Source organism: Colias philodice, chromosome 14 (assembly GCF_061535455.1).
Source record: "Colias philodice isolate Cphi_HAF_F1 chromosome 14, ilColPhil1 Martin Lab GWU primary, whole genome shotgun sequence".
Taxonomy (NCBI): Eukaryota; Metazoa; Arthropoda; class Insecta; order Lepidoptera; family Pieridae; genus Colias; species Colias philodice.
In genome coordinates, this window is record NC_143099.1 from 3,524,499 (window position 1) to 3,545,450 (window position 20,952).

At 30.4% G+C, this 20,952-nt stretch overlaps 1 protein-coding gene across 1 annotated transcript in view; it reads left to right on the plus strand.

Moving 5' to 3' along the window:
- Window positions 1–2,547: 2,547 nt before the first annotated feature.
- LOC149482727 (uncharacterized) overlaps window positions 2,548–20,952 on the plus strand; it is a 41,201-nt gene continuing 22,796 nt past the window's right edge. Inside the window, exon 1 of the mRNA XM_089703309.1 lies at window positions 2,548–2,827. Coding sequence (XP_089559435.1) covers window positions 2,737–2,827 — 91 coding nt within the window. The 5' untranslated portion in view covers window positions 2,548–2,736. The remainder of the gene's footprint in view (window positions 2,828–20,952) is intronic.

Sequence of the window (20,952 nt, forward strand, 5' to 3'; positions counted from 1 at the left end):
ATACTACGTCTGCAGGTAAGGTAAAATTTGCGAGTAACATTAAAAAATTCAAGTAAAATACAAATCAATTTTTTAATCCAATAGACATTAGACACACAGATAAATTTATTAATATAATATTAGAATCTATTATAAATAATTCATTATATATTATTGTTATAAATTTTTGATATTTATTTGATATAAGTGACATCTATTGAATAATTTATGTAGTTTATACATTCTTTAAGTTTCTTCCTTCAGGTACTTCTTACTACAAAATATAGATGGCGCTATACTCAATTCCATTAAATATTAAATACGCTGGATCTATTGTTAGTTTATTTTTTTATAGTCTATGGTCACTTTAATCGTTCTACAGATAATGCCACTCGTCGCTAGATGGCGCTTTCTTTTATTGTACAATAATAATTATTACGAAAAAAATATTGTTAAGCGTGTACCGTCAATTCAATTAAAATTAAATAGAGTTCAATATGGACGTTTGTTTTCTAAAATTAACATTCTTATTAGTAAGACGTTTCAAGATAGGTAATGTAGAAATTAGAAAGGGCATTAATAAATTATCATTTTTATCGCTGCATAGGTAATATTAGATTACCGTGAAAATAATTTTAGCAACCAACGTGGAACATTGTTTAAATCGGATCGGCTAACGGCCTTCATATTTCATAGTTGAAGTATTTCATCAAGCTCCTTCCGTCGATATGGACAATTATTCCGTGTTGCAAGCAACTTCAGAGCGCCACACCGAAACGATAAATTCATTGTTATAATTTTAATAAACATTTTGGCAAAATGTAAACCTATATAGTTTATTTTAAATGTATTATGAAGTTGTCAATAATTATGTACAACAATTAATTATGTAATAGCACAGGTAATAGGTATGTACCTATTATAGATACTATTTGTATGTATTGTTGTATTATGTTAATATAATAAATCTTATAGATACTACCAATACCCCGCTGTCTATATCTTTAGGTTTTCAAACTTTTATCTAACAAACCAGAAATTATAAAAATTTGTTCAGGAGTCCTTGATAATACCTACTGGAGATAGCAAATTTTGATGAAAGGAAATATTCCTTTATGTTTAAAATGAAATAGAACTTGCATTCAAAGATTTTCGAAAATCCACTTGCTTCGACTGGGAATCGAACTAACAAAAATTTTTTTTTTCAGTATTTTAAGTTTACTTTCCCCCCAGGGCCCAACGAAAATTTCCACATAAGTATAAGGAGTTTTTTTGGTTGCAGACTTTAATGGCTCTAGTAGATTCAGTCATTATGTAGAGTATGGTGATATATAGGTAAATCTGGATTGATTAAATGGAAATTGTTCCAAATTTCCAAATATTTTTTGTAAGCGTGCAGTTGTACAAAAAAATATGGGTCATATTGGGTTATATCACTTTTTAAAAGGTGTGAGAAATTTATTTCTAGAAAATGTAACTGCACTAATTGTTAAATTAAAATGACATTGAAATTTAATAAAAAATTTAATTAAAAACTGAATTTCTAATATTCCAAAATAATGTTAAGGTTATAATAATCAATTTCAATGTCTGCAAATGTAGAATGTTCACCACAACGTTAACGGTATTTGAATACCTATCTACGTTAAAAAATAGATAATAAAGCCTTACAATAATTTAATTATTTAATTCTAATTATTATACCGACAAGGAAATATCTTCATAACTCTTATCGAGACCGAAGCTAGGAAGAGCTTTTAGGACGAAATTTTTTAAGTTGACTGAAAATATTAGGATTTAATTTTATGACGCAGAACGCTATAAATATGACGAGATATGGTGCAGTGATAAACAAACATAGAATGGTCGAAAATACTTGCATATTCTTAAATTCAAGATTACCTATATTATTTCAAATAAATTACCCATGGTAAGGACTTTTTTTCTTAGATATGCATCATAAAAGTTCTTTTAAAGAATAAACTTATAACAATATAAACCCTTAAGATATTATTAATCGATTTTTACATGAATATTTCATGATAAATTCAATATTCATTGATCATTAAACCATGAAAATCAGGTTAAAGATGTTTTTCCAAACATTTGATGCACGCTCTATTTCTTTCAAAGCCTATGTATCTACGGAACCTAAGTTATAACAACAATTAAAATAAAAAAAAAATAGATTTGATAATTTAATGATATTCATTTGTTTTATTTAGCCTATTACGTTTTCGTAAAAAATTAAATTTAAATTCATTTAAATTTTTAACATATAAATTTTTTATATAGAAATTTTAGTACTCTAGATTACAGAACATGTTGAAAAGTATATGTTGAAAATATGTATATTAATATGTAGTTATAATTTCAATTTCATTTTTCCATACTTGGAAAGAAGCAATAAATAATTTCTGCATAAGGCAGATATAGAACAAGGGATAAGGCTCCCAGGCCAGGTATACCAGATAGATAATACCATAATCTCACAGAAATTCCATTTCCCGCGCAAACAAAGAATGTATGATAAATTGATAACAGTACGATACGGGTGCATTGCGTCCGCACATCGCCAGCTGATAGAAAGTCGCTGCATACTGGCGTAGCTCGCAGTTGACAGCCGACGCTGCTGCACGCTGGTGTCGACGCAAATGTTACCGGCTTCCCGCGGAATATAGTTGCGTCCTCGTGTACTAAAATTCAAAGATAATAAGAGAAAAAATTTAAAAAAAATCTCAAAAAAACATTGCAAAAATGAGTGTCAGTGTCAGGATTGTGGCCTCGTTTCTTCTGATTTCTGCAATAACAGCTGTTCCTGTTAAGGAGAAAAGCGAAAAGATCGATGGTATGGTATAATAATATTTATTTAAAAAAATAATTAATTAGTTCTATTGTAGTAGAAAAAGTAAAATCAAAATAATAAAAGTGCATTTTTTATTCATATTTTAATTGCCTATTGTACATTTTTTCCTTCTTTATTCATACATAATTAATTCATACTTATCAACATTTTTTATATATTATTTTAATTTATTAAATAATAGTTTATGTAATGATATCATTATTAATTTAGTTGGAAATATAACATCACAAAGAATATGAAATCGATATTACCTTATAATATTTAATAAAAACATTTAACAATAAGCCGTTGCGATCGTAAAAATAATTGCACAAAGTGTCGCAAAGGGGTTAAATTTGCAAGAATTACTACAGCGCAAGTTAATTTCACGCGAACGAAATCTGTCGCCGTGGGCCTGTCAATGACAATGACCTACTGAAACCACGTTATACTATATTACCGATTTTATGGCCTATTAGCTGTTAAACTGTTCGTTGATATCGTTCAACTATCGTTTTCCATTCAAGATTTATGAAGTAATTGATAGAGTTCATTTTTTTTTAATAAAAATTAATTTTAAACACAGTTTTGATGTTACTTTTCCGGCTCAGCCATGAAAATAATATCGCAACAGGTAATACCTAGTCAAAATAATTTTCACTTAAAGATGCTTCATATTATAACTAATAACTTTGATTGAATGAGATATTTATAATTTGATAAAGGTTAGCTTAAAAAAATATAAATAAACGTGACCAAAATCAGGAACGTCCACTAGTGCCTACCTAAATATGTAACTAAAAAATACGAATAAGTACCCGAAAAACCTATTTTATTCGTCTACAAAAAGAATTTATAATTGTAACGGTTTATTTAACAACCTCCGAGTTCATTTATGTAAAAAAATTGAAACAAGTTGACGTAAAAATCATAACTGAAGGCAACGTTTATTTGCTACAAATTTAAAACATTATGTATAGCAGTTAACAAATTACGCATAAAGTTTTCACTAGCCAAGGTTTTCCCTCGTTCCTAGCGTTGCCTAATTGCTTGAACCGGTAACAATGGAAGCCAAGGTAATGCTCACAGTTAGTTAATTTTTAAAGCATTGTTCAATATGTCGTTATGGAACGGAACCCCTCACTTCCTAAGAACACATTAGCCGAAAATAATTTAGAGCTTTAGAAATCCTAATTAAATATTCATTAAACTTTTTCGATGGAGAAATTGCACCTTCCTTCCTCCACATCTAAATGAACTCTTCTAAAAACATTTAGAAATAGTCAGTGAGATTTTTCCACTATTTTTTCAGGTATTGGAAATTTAAAAAAACAAATAAAACCTTTCTCTATATACAAAAGTTATAAAAAGAAATTGCAAAGCGGAATATTTTAATGCACCTATAATAAAACGATTTCAATCTCCTTTTAAATGAAATTTTATTGGTCCGGGTCATCACTTGTCCCATAAAATTTATTGCCATCAATTTTCACATCCGATAAAGCGCCTTAAAAATGAACTTCGATTACGTGATTTATCAGAATTTGTTAACATCTGACCCTAAAGAATTCGCATAGTTATTAAAATTACGTAAAAACTGAAAGCTTCTTTATTATTTATTGCATGCAGCCTTGATTGCATAAAGAAATCACAATCAGTGACTTATAAACGCCAGTATATATCCTGAAGAGTTAATAGTTTATTAAAATCATATCAGATACACATAATTTCATTTATGAAATTATCCCTATATGATTCTCGTATAACGACGAAATGACGATGTTTTTGCATATTTAATTAAAAATCATGTATCTCAAAAATGTTTTGTTCAAAAGATCGATTTAATAATTACGTTCAATTTCGATTCATAGCCTTTTAAAATGTATGATGCTATTAAATCTGAATATGTACGAACCTTAAGGAAAAGCTTTTATTTATAACTGCTACTCGAAATTACTTTTTGCTTCGTAATGCGGTTAAGTCTTTCAGTTCGTTACCCTTGGGAGGATCTTGAATTCAATATTTATATTGTGACTGACGTTTACGACTTACGAACCCCTCTCATACCTACATGTAGAATGGTAAATGCGGTTTTGTTTTCATACACAGCTCCGGAGCTTTAATTCGCCTTTTGGTATTCCTTGTCAAAAATTTAATTCTGATTAAATTTTAAAATTTAAATTTGATACGAACTAAGAATACGAAGAAATAATATATTTTTTCAAATTGATTGAATAAACAAATAAAAGTATCAATCTTATGTTAGATATTATTATTTTTAACTAGATCATACGTCTCGTATTCCTGTAAGTTGTATGATGGTATCTACAATAACTTGACACAATGTTAATTCTTGATAAAAAAATGTAAATGACGAACCAATGATAAACCAATGTTGCTATTAAGTAATAAAAACAACACGATGATTCATTATCACCGTTAAACAGGTGAGCTATTTACTCGATGCATCGATAATATCGACATATCGATAAATCAATTAAGTCACGTACGTATTGATTGTATTTATATCGACTTCATTTTTGGTTCACTTGCAGCACTATTGGCAATATTTGTTTCGTTAATTCTGTGCAATATAGTGTTTTCTAAGAAATGATTGCACGGAATTATCATACATTTGATTACGTGTAATTATTATCGATAGTGTTACACTTATGTCATGATGCCATCAAGATTACATAAATGCAATATATTAAGGCTAATAAGTTTTAGTGGCGAATACTTAATTTTTTATGTTTTTCAGTGAAAGTATATAAAGTTAATTATAGCAATTGGATCTTTAAACCCATTAATAGTCACTTTACATACGTTGTTGTGTATGATTTATATAATAATTGAGATAGTTACGGCGCTTCCGATCGTATCTTCATTGTTATAAAACGTTTAGAAGATTTTCAAACCATTTATATAAATTATTTATTTTTGGCTCTTATATAATTGCTCTAAATGACGTTATTTGTATATTAATTTAGATTATTTATATTTACTGTGTATAGGATCTCATTTTGGGAAGGCGATTTTATAATAGGGCTTTCACTAGTAGGAGAATCATCGCAACTTATATTGTCATTTTATCCTCACGCATCTACATGATTTAATCGAGAAGATCTGCGTCCCTTCATATACCATATAACTAGTATTATAATAAACAATACAATTAATAGCAATGTTGATGAAAATTGCGTTCAAAGTGTAGTACAGAGACGGCAGGATCAAGAACACGACCCAGAGCTGACATATTATAAAATTGTTTTGCTAAATTATAGCGTTTACAATTAAATAAAGGCCATCGGTTTTACCATCAGTTATAATTATTTACACGTTTTCAGTAAACGTATATATTTGTTACAATATTTATATATAGGCTAGACTTTTTGTATTATCTGAGCTGCACTTCTACTAAATACGTTTGTTTTAATAAGTTACAGATTAATGAACTTTTTAAATAAGTGATGAAGGGTCTCAGTACATATCTTATACTTTTCTTTAAATTTTCTCGTAAGCAAAATCTCAACATTACATTTTATGATAATCCGATGCGTTAAAATTTAATTGATCCAGATGGCAATAAATTCAACTGTCGATATAAGTACCGATACATTTTACGATTCGTAATGAACTATAAGTATATAATCAGTTTTATGGCAAAGCCGACTTATATGAAGTCGTAAAAGTTATTAGAAATAAAGGCTTTCGGTGTCCATGGTGTCCTCTAACGAAAGGGCTTACGTCAAAGCTAAGGTCATTGCCCCTGCATACAGATAAAGTGAAAGTTCGAAAATCGAAAGTGTCTTTGAAAAGCCAACACATTTATGTGCTTTTCAATTTGTAATTAGTTATTGTCCGTGGTTAACCATGGAGGTGCCGATAAAAAGGTAGAATTCACAATAAAATGAAAGATTTTTCATTCTTCACGATATCCGTTCTGAAGTCCAAAAATATAAGTAAGTTCAAGTTGCGTCTTTTGAAGTTTAGATAACGATTGAGGCTATAAAAGTGCATATCAAGAAAGAAAGAAAGTTTATATCGCATCATACTGTGATGTACAATATATGAAACTTATAAAAAAATATTGTTGTAAACAGGAAAATTGTCAGAATAAATTTAGTCCTTACAATTTATATGCATTCTGTATGCGCCGTTCATTGTTCGAGCAATGATTACTGATTTCACACCAGCATTTTGGTCCTATAATGTGTCAAAATACGAACATGTATGATTGTCGAACAATCATCTCCAAAGGTCTTCAAGGAATGATGTCGGAACTGAATGTATGACACTTCGTTGCAACATCCGATCACAATGCAACGCGTGTCTGTTGCCAGCTATGTCGCAAACGGTCTCGTTGAAAAGTATCTGTGCTTAAGTGCTCTGTATTGGTTAACATTACACGGATTTAAAAGGCAAATAAGTTTGTCTTCCATAGTGTACAAGGCCACGCTATCAGCTTATTTTCATCATAAAAACTTTTACGGCTTTCATATTTACCCGACGAATTTTATACTTCGTTGAATTTTAAGTCAGCTTTTTGTCAATCTGCGGGCAATAAATGCTTTCCTTTATATATATAAATTAAAACTAAAAATAATTATTCCAGTTGTTAGTTTAAAAAAATATATCTACCTACTATAGGACTAGCAGAAGCCAACAGATAACATAGTTAATTGATTATAATTAATTTCTTTGCTACAATAGATGAGGTGTCAGATTAGTATGGGCATAACAATTATGTACACAATATTATCGTTAAGCAAGACGTGTAATCGTAGTATTGCGTGGGAGAGAGATAAAAGGCTATTGATATGAAAACATTTAATGCATTAGTCAGGATGTGGCAACGCACATGTAAACGAGGAAATAAATATTCACGTAATTAAAATTAAAACATACAATACTGTCGATAAGTCGACCACTTATGTCCTTCATTAAGGCTCATCGGAAATTCCTTATTCCTAATCCATAATTCAACTAGCTTATTATAGGTATGTACAGTTTCACTAGAGGGTAAAAATCAGGAAGAATGGAACATATTTTTAATGGAACCTGTATACATCATTATTACATTTCCAAGAACATCAAGGCTATCCAAGCAGTTTGTTCTTGACGCATTATGTATTCTGGAAAAAAATTGGTCACTGTTTAGTGGTATAATAAAAGAATAATAATTAGGAAAATGATTTAATCTTAGATCTTTTCCTTTATTACATACATTTTCTTGGTGCGAAACTATCTCATTTATTCTAATTCAACAGCTTTAACTTAAATAACTGACAACTGTAGATGTGTTATATTATAATATAAACAAATAAATAAACTTTGGCACCGCATTAACATAGATACAAAGATTTTGCTGTATCGACTTGTATCTATGTTTACAATTACAACTTTCAAGGTTTCATTCAAATTGATTAATAAGCATTAATTACACTAACTATTTTACATATAATTACGTAGGTACTTACCTACATTCAAAATTTACGATCAGCGGAAAATTCACGAACAAAAAAGGCTTCAACGTAATTTGCCATATATACTTGCCTTGCATATAAACATTAGACGTAAAGCAAAGGGTTTTTAATACCAAAATATTTAATTTTTAATTATTTTCATAAATCAACGGTGTTAATTTTCGGAATTCTATAGATTTAGATTGTCTAAATAACTTTTGCAACACAGCGAACTCGTGACGCGATGTTACCAACGCGAGACAATCACTGCAATTTGACAAACTATTAACCGTATGAAATGTAATAGAAAATTATCACCTCGGGTACTTATTGTCCCGAATAGTATAATCGGTAAGAACAATTCGTTTTGTGGCCTTCAACAAAATTGTACGGCACTGCAATAGCATTGTCATCAAACATGTCGGTTTAATTTCCCAGGCTTTACTTGTTCTAACTATGTCAATGCGCTTGAAGAGAAAAATCCGCCGTTCGTGGTATTGTTAAGTCAATGGAAGTCTCTCATATCCGGATAAAATTTATTGTGCGTTCTAATGAAGTTATAGGTTTACTTGAATGTATTTCCCATTATTTTTATAATTAAATATAGTATTTGTTAAGTTTTGTAGTACTTACCTAACAAGGCAAGTACCTAACTAAGTAAATCATAATTATGAAACGATTAACATTCATTATTAAATTCAATCCTACTTGTTTTTATTTTCAAACTCTCATTTTTAAATAATTGCATACCCATACAAGAACTGAAACCAGATCTGCGTACTGAAAGCCTAACAGTTATAACCACTATTATAACTTTAATAACGTTGGCATGTCATTGTATGTAGATCATGCTGTATCTGTCAACATGTAAATTCATCATAGTTATTCATATCATATTTGACGAACAATGGTCAATGCACATTTCATATCTACAGATCTTGAAAGACAAATACCGTAGAAAGTTACAGCGCTTATTTTATTGAGTCGCCTGACGTCCTGACTCCGCCCTCCTTTATCAAGTACTAGCAATGCCCTGCGGTTTCACACGCATAGATAGCGATATCGTTACAGTGAAAAGTCTACTATAGGTCGGACTATAGGTTTAATTTTTAATCACATGAAAATCACCTTTACCCCGTCCCGCACTAAGGCCTTTTTTTTTGTTTTAGTGGGGAAATCTTTCATAAGATACCCACGGCCTCCGGGGGAGGGGCCGTGGGTTATGTCGGATTCCTACCGACCAAAACCCCACTGTGTTCCGTCAAGACGCATATTGGTAGAATTCCTCCGTGACCCCCGCACTACGGCCTGCTCGAACAGTATACCTACTATTTTCTGTAGATTGACACTTTTAAAAATTCGTTATATCTTTTGAATGGAATATCCAATTCTTTTCATTTAAAAAGTATTTTGCTGGTATTGAAACAGTCTATAATAAAACATCATTTAATGGGATAAGGATTAATATATGTGTATGGATAACATGGTTTGATTACTGTCGGCACTTCTATTTACTTTGAAAACGTAAAAAAGTTGTTGTAGTAACATAACTACTGAAGATGGACATATGGTATCGCGGACTTTCTTGTAGATATTGATCCATTCTTTAATACCGTAGAACATTTTTTTGTTCTATCTTCAATAGATTCCGCAGCGCACGCGATGACAGAAGTTTTATTGAGGATTTTTTTACACCTTGGGTTACATTATTGCATTTTTGGTAAGGATCTCTAATTTTTTTGAAAATGCAATATAGCCTATGTTGCTCAGTAAAGATGCAGCTTTCTAATGGTGAAAGAATTTTTGAAATCGGTCCAGTAGTTTTTGCGTGAAAACCATACATACATACATACATACTTACATACATACTTACAAACTTTTCCTCTTTATAATATTAGTATAGAAGTATAGATAATAAATAATAATAGATGTACCTATATCTCCGACGAATAATACATTTTTCCACTAATTAAAAATATAAATAAAAAACAATCGATTACTCAGCTATTTACTTAATAGGCCAGTAGAAATCGACACTAAAAAACCCTAAATTCGCAAAGCACGATGTAGATTTGAATTTTTGGTATGTTGTTTGGATCAGTTAGGGTGATGTAAATCCCAATTTGCAACTTCGAAAAAGTTGTGCTCGCTGCGCACCACGTGATAAACTGCGAAAATTTAGGACTTTTTTCACTTTTTGCTCTAAAAGTCATAAACTATGCGTTTCCGACAAGTATGATTCAGTACATAAATTAAGGTTATTAAATTTGCAACAATTTAAGCCTAACCGCAGCTCTCTAAACCTTATAACGACTAAACTGTGGCCATTCGAAGATGGTTCATTTTTCCCGAAATATTGAAATTTTTAGTTTTGCTCCCGTTTGAAGCAAAATATTGGCAAAAACCGCTCGTTCTATGAGAAGTTCGTATAATAAAGTTGTAGTGCATTTAATTTTCTTTCATAAGAGCATAGAACAAAGTCTGTGAGACAAATAGTTCACTCACAATATCTAAAAAACAAAAAGAAGGTAGAAATAGATTTTTAAAGAATTGAAACTGAGGGCATATAAAATCATAAAAAGGATAATACTTTTTCATTTGCAGGATAGGTAATTAACAAAATTACAAAGATAATTAAATTTGCAACAATTTAAGCCTAACCGCAGCTCTCTAAACCTTATAACAACTAAGCTGTGGCCTTTCAAAGATAGTCAGTTTTTCCCGAAATTTTCAAATTTTTAGTTTTGCTCCCGTTTGAACCAAAATATTAGCAAAACCACTCGTTCTATGAGAAGGTCATAAAATAAAGTTGTAGAAAATTTAATTTTGTTAATTACCTATCCTGCAAATGAAAAAGTATTATCCTTTTTATGATTTTATATGCCCTCAGTTTCAATTCTTTAAAAATCTATTTCTACCTTCTTTTTGTTTTTCAGATATTGTGAGTGAACTATTTGTCTCACAGACTTTGTTCTATGCTCTAATGAAAGAAAATTAAATGCACTACAACTTAATTATACGACCTTCTCATAGAACGAGCGGTTTTTGCCAATATTTTGCTTCAAACGGGAGCAAAACTAAAAATTTCAATATTTCGGGAAAAATGAACCATCTTCGAATGGCCACAGTTTAGTCGCTATAAGATTTAGAGAGCTTTAATTAGGCTTAAATTGTTGCAAATTTAATAACCTTAATTTATGTGCTGAATGATACTTGTCGGAAACGCATAGTTTATGACTTTTAGAGCAAAAAGTGAAAAAAGTCCAAAATTTTCGCAGTTTATTATTTGCGTATAATCTTTTTTCCTACTTTCCCAAATTTTGTAATTTTGTTAATTACCTATCCTGCAAATGAAAAAGTATTATTCTTTTTATGATTTTATATGCTCTCAGTTTCAATTCTTTAAAAATCTATTTCTACCTTCTTTTTGTTTTTCAGATATTGTGTGTGAAATATTTGTCTCATAGACTTTGTTCTATGCTCTTATGAAAGAAAATTAAATGCACTACAACTTTATTATACGAACTTCTCATAGAACGAGTGGTTTTTGCCAATATTTTGCTTCAAACGGGAGCAAAACTAAAAATTTCAATATTTCGGGAAAAATGAACCATCTTCGAATGGCCACAGTTTAGTCGTTATAAGGTTTAGAGAGCTGCGGTTAGGCTTAAATTGTTGCAAATTTAATAACCTTAATTTATGTACTGAATCATACTTGTCGGAAACGCATAGTTTATGACTTTTAGAGCAAAAAGTGAAAAAAGTCCTAAATTTTCGCAGTTTATCACGTGGTGCGCAGCGAGCACAACTTTTTCGAAGTTGCAAATTGGGATTTACATCACCCTAACTGATCCAAACAACATACCAAAAATTCAAATCTACATCGTGCTTTGCGAATTTAATGTTAATTTCCACTGGCCTATAATTTTATGTTTTCCCGTTACAAAAAATCGTACCTCTCCGATAATGCTACATAGTATTTTATTTTGTATTTTTTTTGTTAAACTTATCGTACAGTTTATATGTTTGTTATTATAATTTAAATCATTTATTAATTGTAACAAAGATTGACATGATTAGCAATTGACGCCATAGCGCAGCTAGCGTTGCAATGACTCAACAAGAAAAGTGGTTTAGCTGCAAATTTTAGAGGGACCTTGAACTGATATTATTCGATTTAGTTTGCAACACAGTTTAAACAAAATTAGCCTCATAGTTTGATTCAATCAACTTCGCCACTTGCGAAACAATGGGTACTGTTATGATACAATTTGTTTTCAATCATAATGTGTAGGTATGATAAATTGTACTACGATATTCTGCAAGAATTCCAATTAAATCAAGGTCTCCTCCTCTGCTCATTCGGCTGATGGCACACTAACTACTATTTAATAACGCAATTAAAATTATTTAATCGATTAAAAAAAATGGCAAAGTTTGCTAATGAACATTTTTATCTTAGGTCTATTTAGGTATTTTCCAAATGATCTAACACGAAATTAAGTACATAATTTAATAGCCAGTAAAAATATACCTAAAAGTTATTAAAACAAAGTACCTTACTGTATGCAAGTAAATAAACACAGTAAAGGTCAAAACATTAATGCTAAATTATATAATTAAAGTTTTTGATTGTTGTCTCATGTCCTTATACCTAAGGTCGCTATGATGGTCGCCTCATAATAATTGTAATGCATTATCTTTCATTGTGACATAATAGCATCTAAGATCTTTAATTACTGCACAAAACTTTTCATACACATAGGTTGCAAGAAACAAGGTTGCAATAATACATTACTATGAAAACATGCTCAGCAAAATTGTGTGTTGATATCATTATCGATATCATTTGGGACTTCATTAGGTACCTAGAAGATATAGCTAGCATGCTGACACTAGACTTTTATTTGACCATATAATGATATCACATATAAATCAATCATAACATAAGCTCTATTTCTTTATAACGTACTTACTGCATAATCATAGAGATACAACCAACCATTAATTGTTTAATGCTTTAAGACTTAAGTAATCATACGATCACAGAGTTCTATGAATAAACTGTAACTATACTAAATTTTTGTGTGAAAAATGTGTTATTATGAACTGTTTCTCTCGTTAGGTATATCTGATTAGTGATTAGGTAACTTAGTATTTTGTTTGCATTAAATAACAACCAAACTAACCGCAATCATACGGAAATGTTAAAAGATACGTTAAGCATTGTTCCGTGTTTCTATTATTTATGAAACCTTACGTTTAGAAGTTTTTTTAAATGTATTTCGATTTAGGTACACGTCCAATTTGTTTCATGTTTGCATATTACCTATAACACATCGTTACGCATCATAGCACGGATTTACATAAAACTATATATTGTTTGTTTAGTATGATAATGTTAGACAAAAATGTGTAATGAAATATTAAAAAATACGCAAATAATGAACACTTCGTAGTTAACTAACCTTTTCGATGTAAGTGCTTTTAACTACATTAAATTCTAAAATTAAATCACTAAAAGGTCACCAGAAGGCAAAAGCTTCAATTACTCATGCACGTAATCACTTGCGAGAAATTTTTAGTACTAATCCAAAACTAGTACATTGCTTCATACATATTAACGCTTGACTTCATAATCTCCAACGCTCTTACATATTTCACAATATACCGTGTTTTATAAAAAAATAAAGTAGGCGCCTTTGATCCTCATAACTACGTCGCACCATTTTAGGACAAATTAAGCACTTAATATTTCGTAAATATAGTTATGATTTTAAATGCTAATTTGTTGTGTAAACATGCAGTTCACTTGAAATCGTAAAATTTCCTTGAGACTGCAATCCTTAAAACTGTATTTAAATCCTTGTAAAAAAACTTAATACATTATGAAAGCTTTAATTAAAACTGTTCGAAAATCTCTACATAAAATAAAATTACATTCCGCTTTACTTGCGATGATTAAATTTTTTTTTTCTGTTATCTGTGCTGAACTGAGCTTCCTTGACACATCTTATGCATGATCTCAATTGCTTTGGTATCGATTGTAATCGATTTAATTACTTGGAGCTTTTATGTTACATTTTTTTATTTTGGTATTTGCGACTGATTGTCGATACGAACATGTCTTATTTACCCGACTGAATCAGAGAGATGTTCATATTTTTAGAGAGTACGTATGTATGCTGTACGTAGGTATATTTCTTTGGTACGCCCTGCACCGAACTATGGTATCTTAAATCAGAATTATTTCCAGAGTGTTCAATTTAACAATTTAACGGTGGAATTTTTAACGGTGATTCCTTAGGTGATTCTGATATACATACATAAATCATGTTTCATTGCAGAGACGAATAGGAAATTCTAAAAAATCACAATTCACACTAATAATATAAAACTAAAAAGTTTGCAGTCGGTTTTTTTTGTTTTTGTAATAAGAATTCTTGTTTGAATTGGGCACAAAACAAATATAAAAATTCTCTCCTCCTCCTGTAAAATAAAAACTCCTGTAAAATATTTTCCGATTTTCTTGAAATTTACAATTTTAACTACTTATTGTTTTAAAATTTAAAATTATGAACACCATTTAAAGCATTCAAACGTTGCATAGTCTTTCGTTCCGATTTATAAAATCTAACAGTCTTCTGTTGGGCATATTCGTAATAATTATGATCAATAAGCTGACCGATATTATAAAGTTTCGTAACATTCTTTCTTTGTTTTCAGGGTTCCGTACCGAAAGGGTAAAACGGAACCATATCATTACTGAAACGTCGCTGTCCGCCTGTCTGTCTGTCCGTTTGAAACCATGCTATATGTATCTCATAAGCCGCGACAGATAAACACTTGAAATTTTCAGACATGGTGTATTTCTGTTGCCGCTTTAATACCATAAAATAAACAAAAATCTAGGTTAGGTAAGGTACGGTTATCACAGTCATAAATTCACGGGTAACTAATTTTATTTTTGCAGTAGCTCTGAACGGAACTTAGTGCCGCGAGTACGACTCGCGCTTGACCGATTTTTTACCTACTAGCCAGTATTACATGAACTACTAACCTCTAAGTACCTACTTTCGCAAATCTCATTCAATTGACAATTGAATATCGAAATGACCAGAAGCTACATACTAATCTAATTTTTAATACCCTTTTATAAATGAGAACCTTGGTTATTACTTTTTTAATTAAGTGACTGTTCATAAGAAAACAGAATTCATTTAATTTTTATAATTGAAACGACACAACGATTATATAACACACTATAAATAAATGATTTCCTCTCGCTAAAAGAAATAGAACTACTCACATTTGACTTCTCTTAGCAATTGAGGAAGACATTATTAACTTCAATTTAATATAAGTACAGTTAGAATAATTTATTAATTTAATAGGGTAAAGTTTATCAAATAAAATATAAATATTTAGTTAAGGTACAAAAACCTCTACTTATCAAAAATGCAGTAAAGTCCTCTAACAATTACTGACGTGTAAAATATATTTAAGACCTTGGTCTAATGGCATTTAGTCGAAGTCAATCACCCAATAACATACTCGATATCAGATGTCAAATTGCTTGTTGCAACTTGGACATCTTTGCCTCAGTGATATGAAATATAATGGCGTGCATATTTTTGGAATTATTAAATCGAATCAACACTTTCTCTGCACAATATCGTCTAATTCAATCGAATAAAACGTGATGGATTGGCATTTAACTATTTAACTAGGTCAAGGTAAATTCTACATCCACTGTGACCTTTAATTTGACGTTGTAGATCATCGACATTGTATTAACAAGCTTTAACTAATTAAAACAATAATAATAGATTCAAAATCGATAAGTTCAAAGATCTTTGACGTTTGTTTAATGATCGCGTATCTTATCTATTCAGATATTAATATTTTAATGACAAATGCCGGAAGGGTTTTGCAATTAATTTTTAATTAATGATTATAATAATTAATAGCAATATCTCAAAGCATCTCTAAGTTATAATAATACAGAGAATTATAGACGAAACAATTACACGTTTTTGCCAATAGATTAAATCATGACACTCAACATTCATTTTTAAATTATAAAGTATAACAAAATATAAATATTAATAAATATTAAATATTAATAGTATTTTATAGTGTTACAAAATGATACCATTAAATAATATAAATGAATTGTTGTTATGTGCATAAATTACGGAAAAGAAACGCAGTGAATACTTAATGCCAATAAAATATTATGTTATGTAATTACCTGTTTACGTTTTACGACTTTCTTTGCTGACTATGCTCTTGTCTAGCCTCAAGTAACAATTTGCTCTTGTTTTACACTTTCCGTTATACTTAGGTACCTACAAACCAGTACGCTTTATCAAGCATAACACACGATTTGTGCACTCAATAATAAAATTGTCTTCAACGAACGTTATTAAAACGAAATATCGAAACCATTGCATACCACATACGTAATGTAAATTGAATAATTTACGAGTGTCAATATTGACGGAAATAAACACAGATAAACAACGCACTCGCCCATGCGTATAATCCAATACTTACAACAATATCGTAAAATATCCGTATATAGCATCGGAATTCGATCAGCCCACTAAAATCGTTAAATAATTGCAATCGGTTACTGGTTCCGAATCGTTTATGTCAATATCGACCTACTGATTTGAATAACGAGGTTTTCCGTTTGATTTAAACGCTGACATAATGTATTACCTACTTAATAAAATTTTCTAAATACATAGTATATATCCAAATTAATGTCGTTTATGAAACTAAAACTATTTTTTTTATTTTTTAATAACGAGTCAAAATTTTCGAAAGAAAATCTCAATTTACCACTGTTACCTTGAAGTTTTAAGTAATAAGAAAATAATACTTATCCTACTATTAATTTCCTCATCTCTTAATTTCATATAATATAAATTCAATACGATAATCGTGCAAAAACTGAACAATACAAACGAGTGTCGGTGAAACTGTAACTTATGCGAAAGTGAAACTTCCATACATTATGGGCATTGGACACGACACGATGCGCGGTTATGTCATCGATTCGGATCTGCATCGAGATATTCTGTTCACGCGACGCAAATCTTTATTCCGGGAATCGGATTTTTGCATTGCAATAATAACATTATGCATTTTATATGTTATATGTTGCTATTATCTAATACCATATATATATTTAAATAGTAAATAGATAATATGATGAATTTTGAGCTATTTCTATGTACATAGTACATACCTACGTACAGAGTCAAATTCGAGGTAAACTGCATTTTTTATTAAAACTATCTCATATCCACATCCTTGTTGCGTAAGTAGGAAGCATAATAAATAAAAACGGCATGATTATTTAGAAAAATAATTACGCGAATAGTGACCTAAGTAGTCCATCGAATAAAAAGTTCTAGAGTGCGTGAGTGAGTAACGTAAGATGTTTCTTTGGAAACATGTCAAGAGTCCCTAGGTAATAAACATACTAAAACCCCGGGACACTAGGAGGAGCCCCGGAGTGGGGGGAGGGGGGGAATGGGTCCATTTTTTCATTTTTCGCTTAAATCTCAAAAACGGTACATGTTAGAGAAAAACTATCAAGGAAAAGTTGAAAGGCCATAAAATTATCTACAAGTTGTACCTAAATCATTTTTTCCTTTATCTTACCGTTTCTGAGTTATACGCAGTAAAAAATGATTTTGGCTCAAACAATTTCCCCATACTACACATCAATCGATCAAAAAATATTTCTTTCTTCCAAAAAACTCAAATGTGCAACTTGTGACCGGTACTGATAGATTGCTCTTAATTAGGTCTATAATTGGTAAAATAAACACATTCCTCCATGGAAGCCTTTACTAACTCACGCACTCTAGACCCCTCTTGGAGGGACTCATTCAATGGACTAAAGAAATAACGTGAGAAATGTATTTAGAAATTCGCTTCAAAGGGAACCTTACACGCCGATCACAATTATTAAGAAATTGTATCTAAATTGCTATTGCTTAAATGTAATGACAATTTGTCACATACAAGCATAAGATAGTATAGGTAAACCAGAATCTGATGGCAATTAGGGAAATCAAAATTTTGAGTGTGCAACCCTAGGGAAAATGGACTGAACGATCTTGATACTGCTTATTTTTTATTTTGTCCTCAATATCATTACTCACATTACATAAGTGGACAATACTGTACTTAATAATGAGATATCCACTTAATATTATGTAGGTACATAATATGTACTTACATGTATAATATACAATTATACAAATTACTTTTAAAGTGAAACTTTTATTACATCGTCTCAAACTTTTTGGTCTGTGTAGCGCATGTCGCGTGTATCGCGGCTGCCGAGTAGGTATACCTACTCGGCAGCCGACCGTCACGCGACATGCGCTACACAAAGCAGTGTTCGGAACCGTTCGAACAGTTTCACTTTTACCGTGGTTTCATAAAACCACACAACATTTTTTTATACAGGTAATACATATTATTATTATTTTATATTTACACATACCTATATTTGTATATATTCATTACCAGTATGCCATGTGAAAATATCGATATAATGATAATGTAGATCAAAACTGCTTATAATTTTTTATAAAATAAAATAAAAATAAAATAAAATTATGTTTATTTTCGTAAGTATTAACAGACACACATTATAAAATTGACTTGGACAGTTTGGACTTGACGAATAGCCGTATAATATAACTCCTGTAATAAGTTTTCATAAAATTATATTCTAATCAACAAACAATATTATAGTTACCTACATATAATATTTTTTAATTTATAGTATCAAAACGGGTAAGTCCAATTTACCAATAAAATCTTCAAAATTGAAAATTGTGATGTGTTTGACCCTTCTTCATCGAATGTTTTTCTATACACATTATAAACAACACCTCTTGCTTGTGATCGCAGCGGCTTTTTCGACATTTTCGAAGATTTTTTAGACAAAATCCTAAAAATTATTCATCAACTGCAAAAAAGACAAATAATTTGACATCCAATTTGATAGTTGTCAAATAAGTTGCCACATAAAAATCTTTTATTTCTTAAATATAAATATGCCATCAGATTCTGGTAGACCTATAATGAGGCTTACACAATTTCGTGACAAATATTTATATATCTGTAATTTATTTGCTGTGTTTACGATGAACATTGCAGTTGTCGTAAAAAATGTAGGACAATATTGTTATTAAAATATAGGCCTCTACCTCTTTCGCAGTGCAATTATGCGATTGTATTTTTTATTTTCATATTAATATTGAACGGCTTACAATATGTACAATGTACCGGTTATAAAATAAAGAAAAAGGTCACTTATCAATAACGCATTGGCAAACATGTACCTACCTACAGCTGTTGTTTCATTAGACTGAAAGTGCATTTGTTGTATCTACCTTCAAATATTTTATAATTATTTGTGACAGTTTTAAACATTTTTTTTAATAATATGTAGATAGGTACATTATATAATTTATTAGTATTAATAAAATTCTAATTTTATCTAAGATGATTTCGTATGAACATTGGTATCTAATGTATTCGTTGTTCATTCGGTAAGTAATGTTAGAAAAAGGCGTCCTTGAACTACGGAAGCTCACACACAATATCATATTACCATCAACCTACATAGAAACTGAAAGTGTAAATCGGAGTACGGAGACCGGTTTACCTAACTAGACAAATAGATGGAACGAGTTCACCTTTTGTATGCGTTGCAAAGAATCTAGATACTATCTCAAGGCGCACAACTATCTCCTTCAATGACTTATATAATATTTTGTAATTGCTTTTACACATAGCCGCGTAACTGTGTTCTTCCTTAAGCTCATCTCTTCCGTAAAATTTTCTCCTATCATCAATCTATGTAACATCTCAAAGTACAATATTATACGCATGTAAATAAATCACTTTATGGCCTGTGTGCGCGGTAATTTACGTTGTAAATCTAGTTTAGATGAGGCAATTTATGTTAGATCATTTGTGTTCTTACTTCTATGTTATGTAGTGTCCGCTCTAAAGCTACTTAATTTCCTTATTACATTTTTTATTTCAGTCCAGTATTTTTTATAAAGACAATCTCTATTTTATTGATAGTAAAAACATTCCTAAATATATTTATGTCTTAATTATATAAAAGTAAATAAGATATTTTTTGATATTATACAATATAGCAACACATCAGATTTATTTACTGAAAACAAATCATATTGCATACGCATACAACTAGCGTCCCGATAAATCTACAAAAGCTCGCCTAAAACCAGTATTTAATTGTTACAAGTAACCATTGTCCTTTATGAAATATTAATAAACAATCTTGTATCAGACGATTTCTCATACATAACTACAATAGATTAATAATCTGTACACAAGTTTAATTAGCATTACAACCTTGCGCCCCAACAAAATAGGAATAATTACCAATTAAGTGTAAAATATAAGACTTAACGATGATTTTAATTAATTGATATATTTTCATGCAGCTCGATCATGAGTTCAATCATTGGATCAAATAATCGCATCCTTCAATGCAAATTCGTGTCTTAATTCTTAAGACAAGTCACGGATTCACGCTGTTGCCCTAAAAACTGACTTGGTTAAACTTGGAACTTGGAAATCGTATTTATT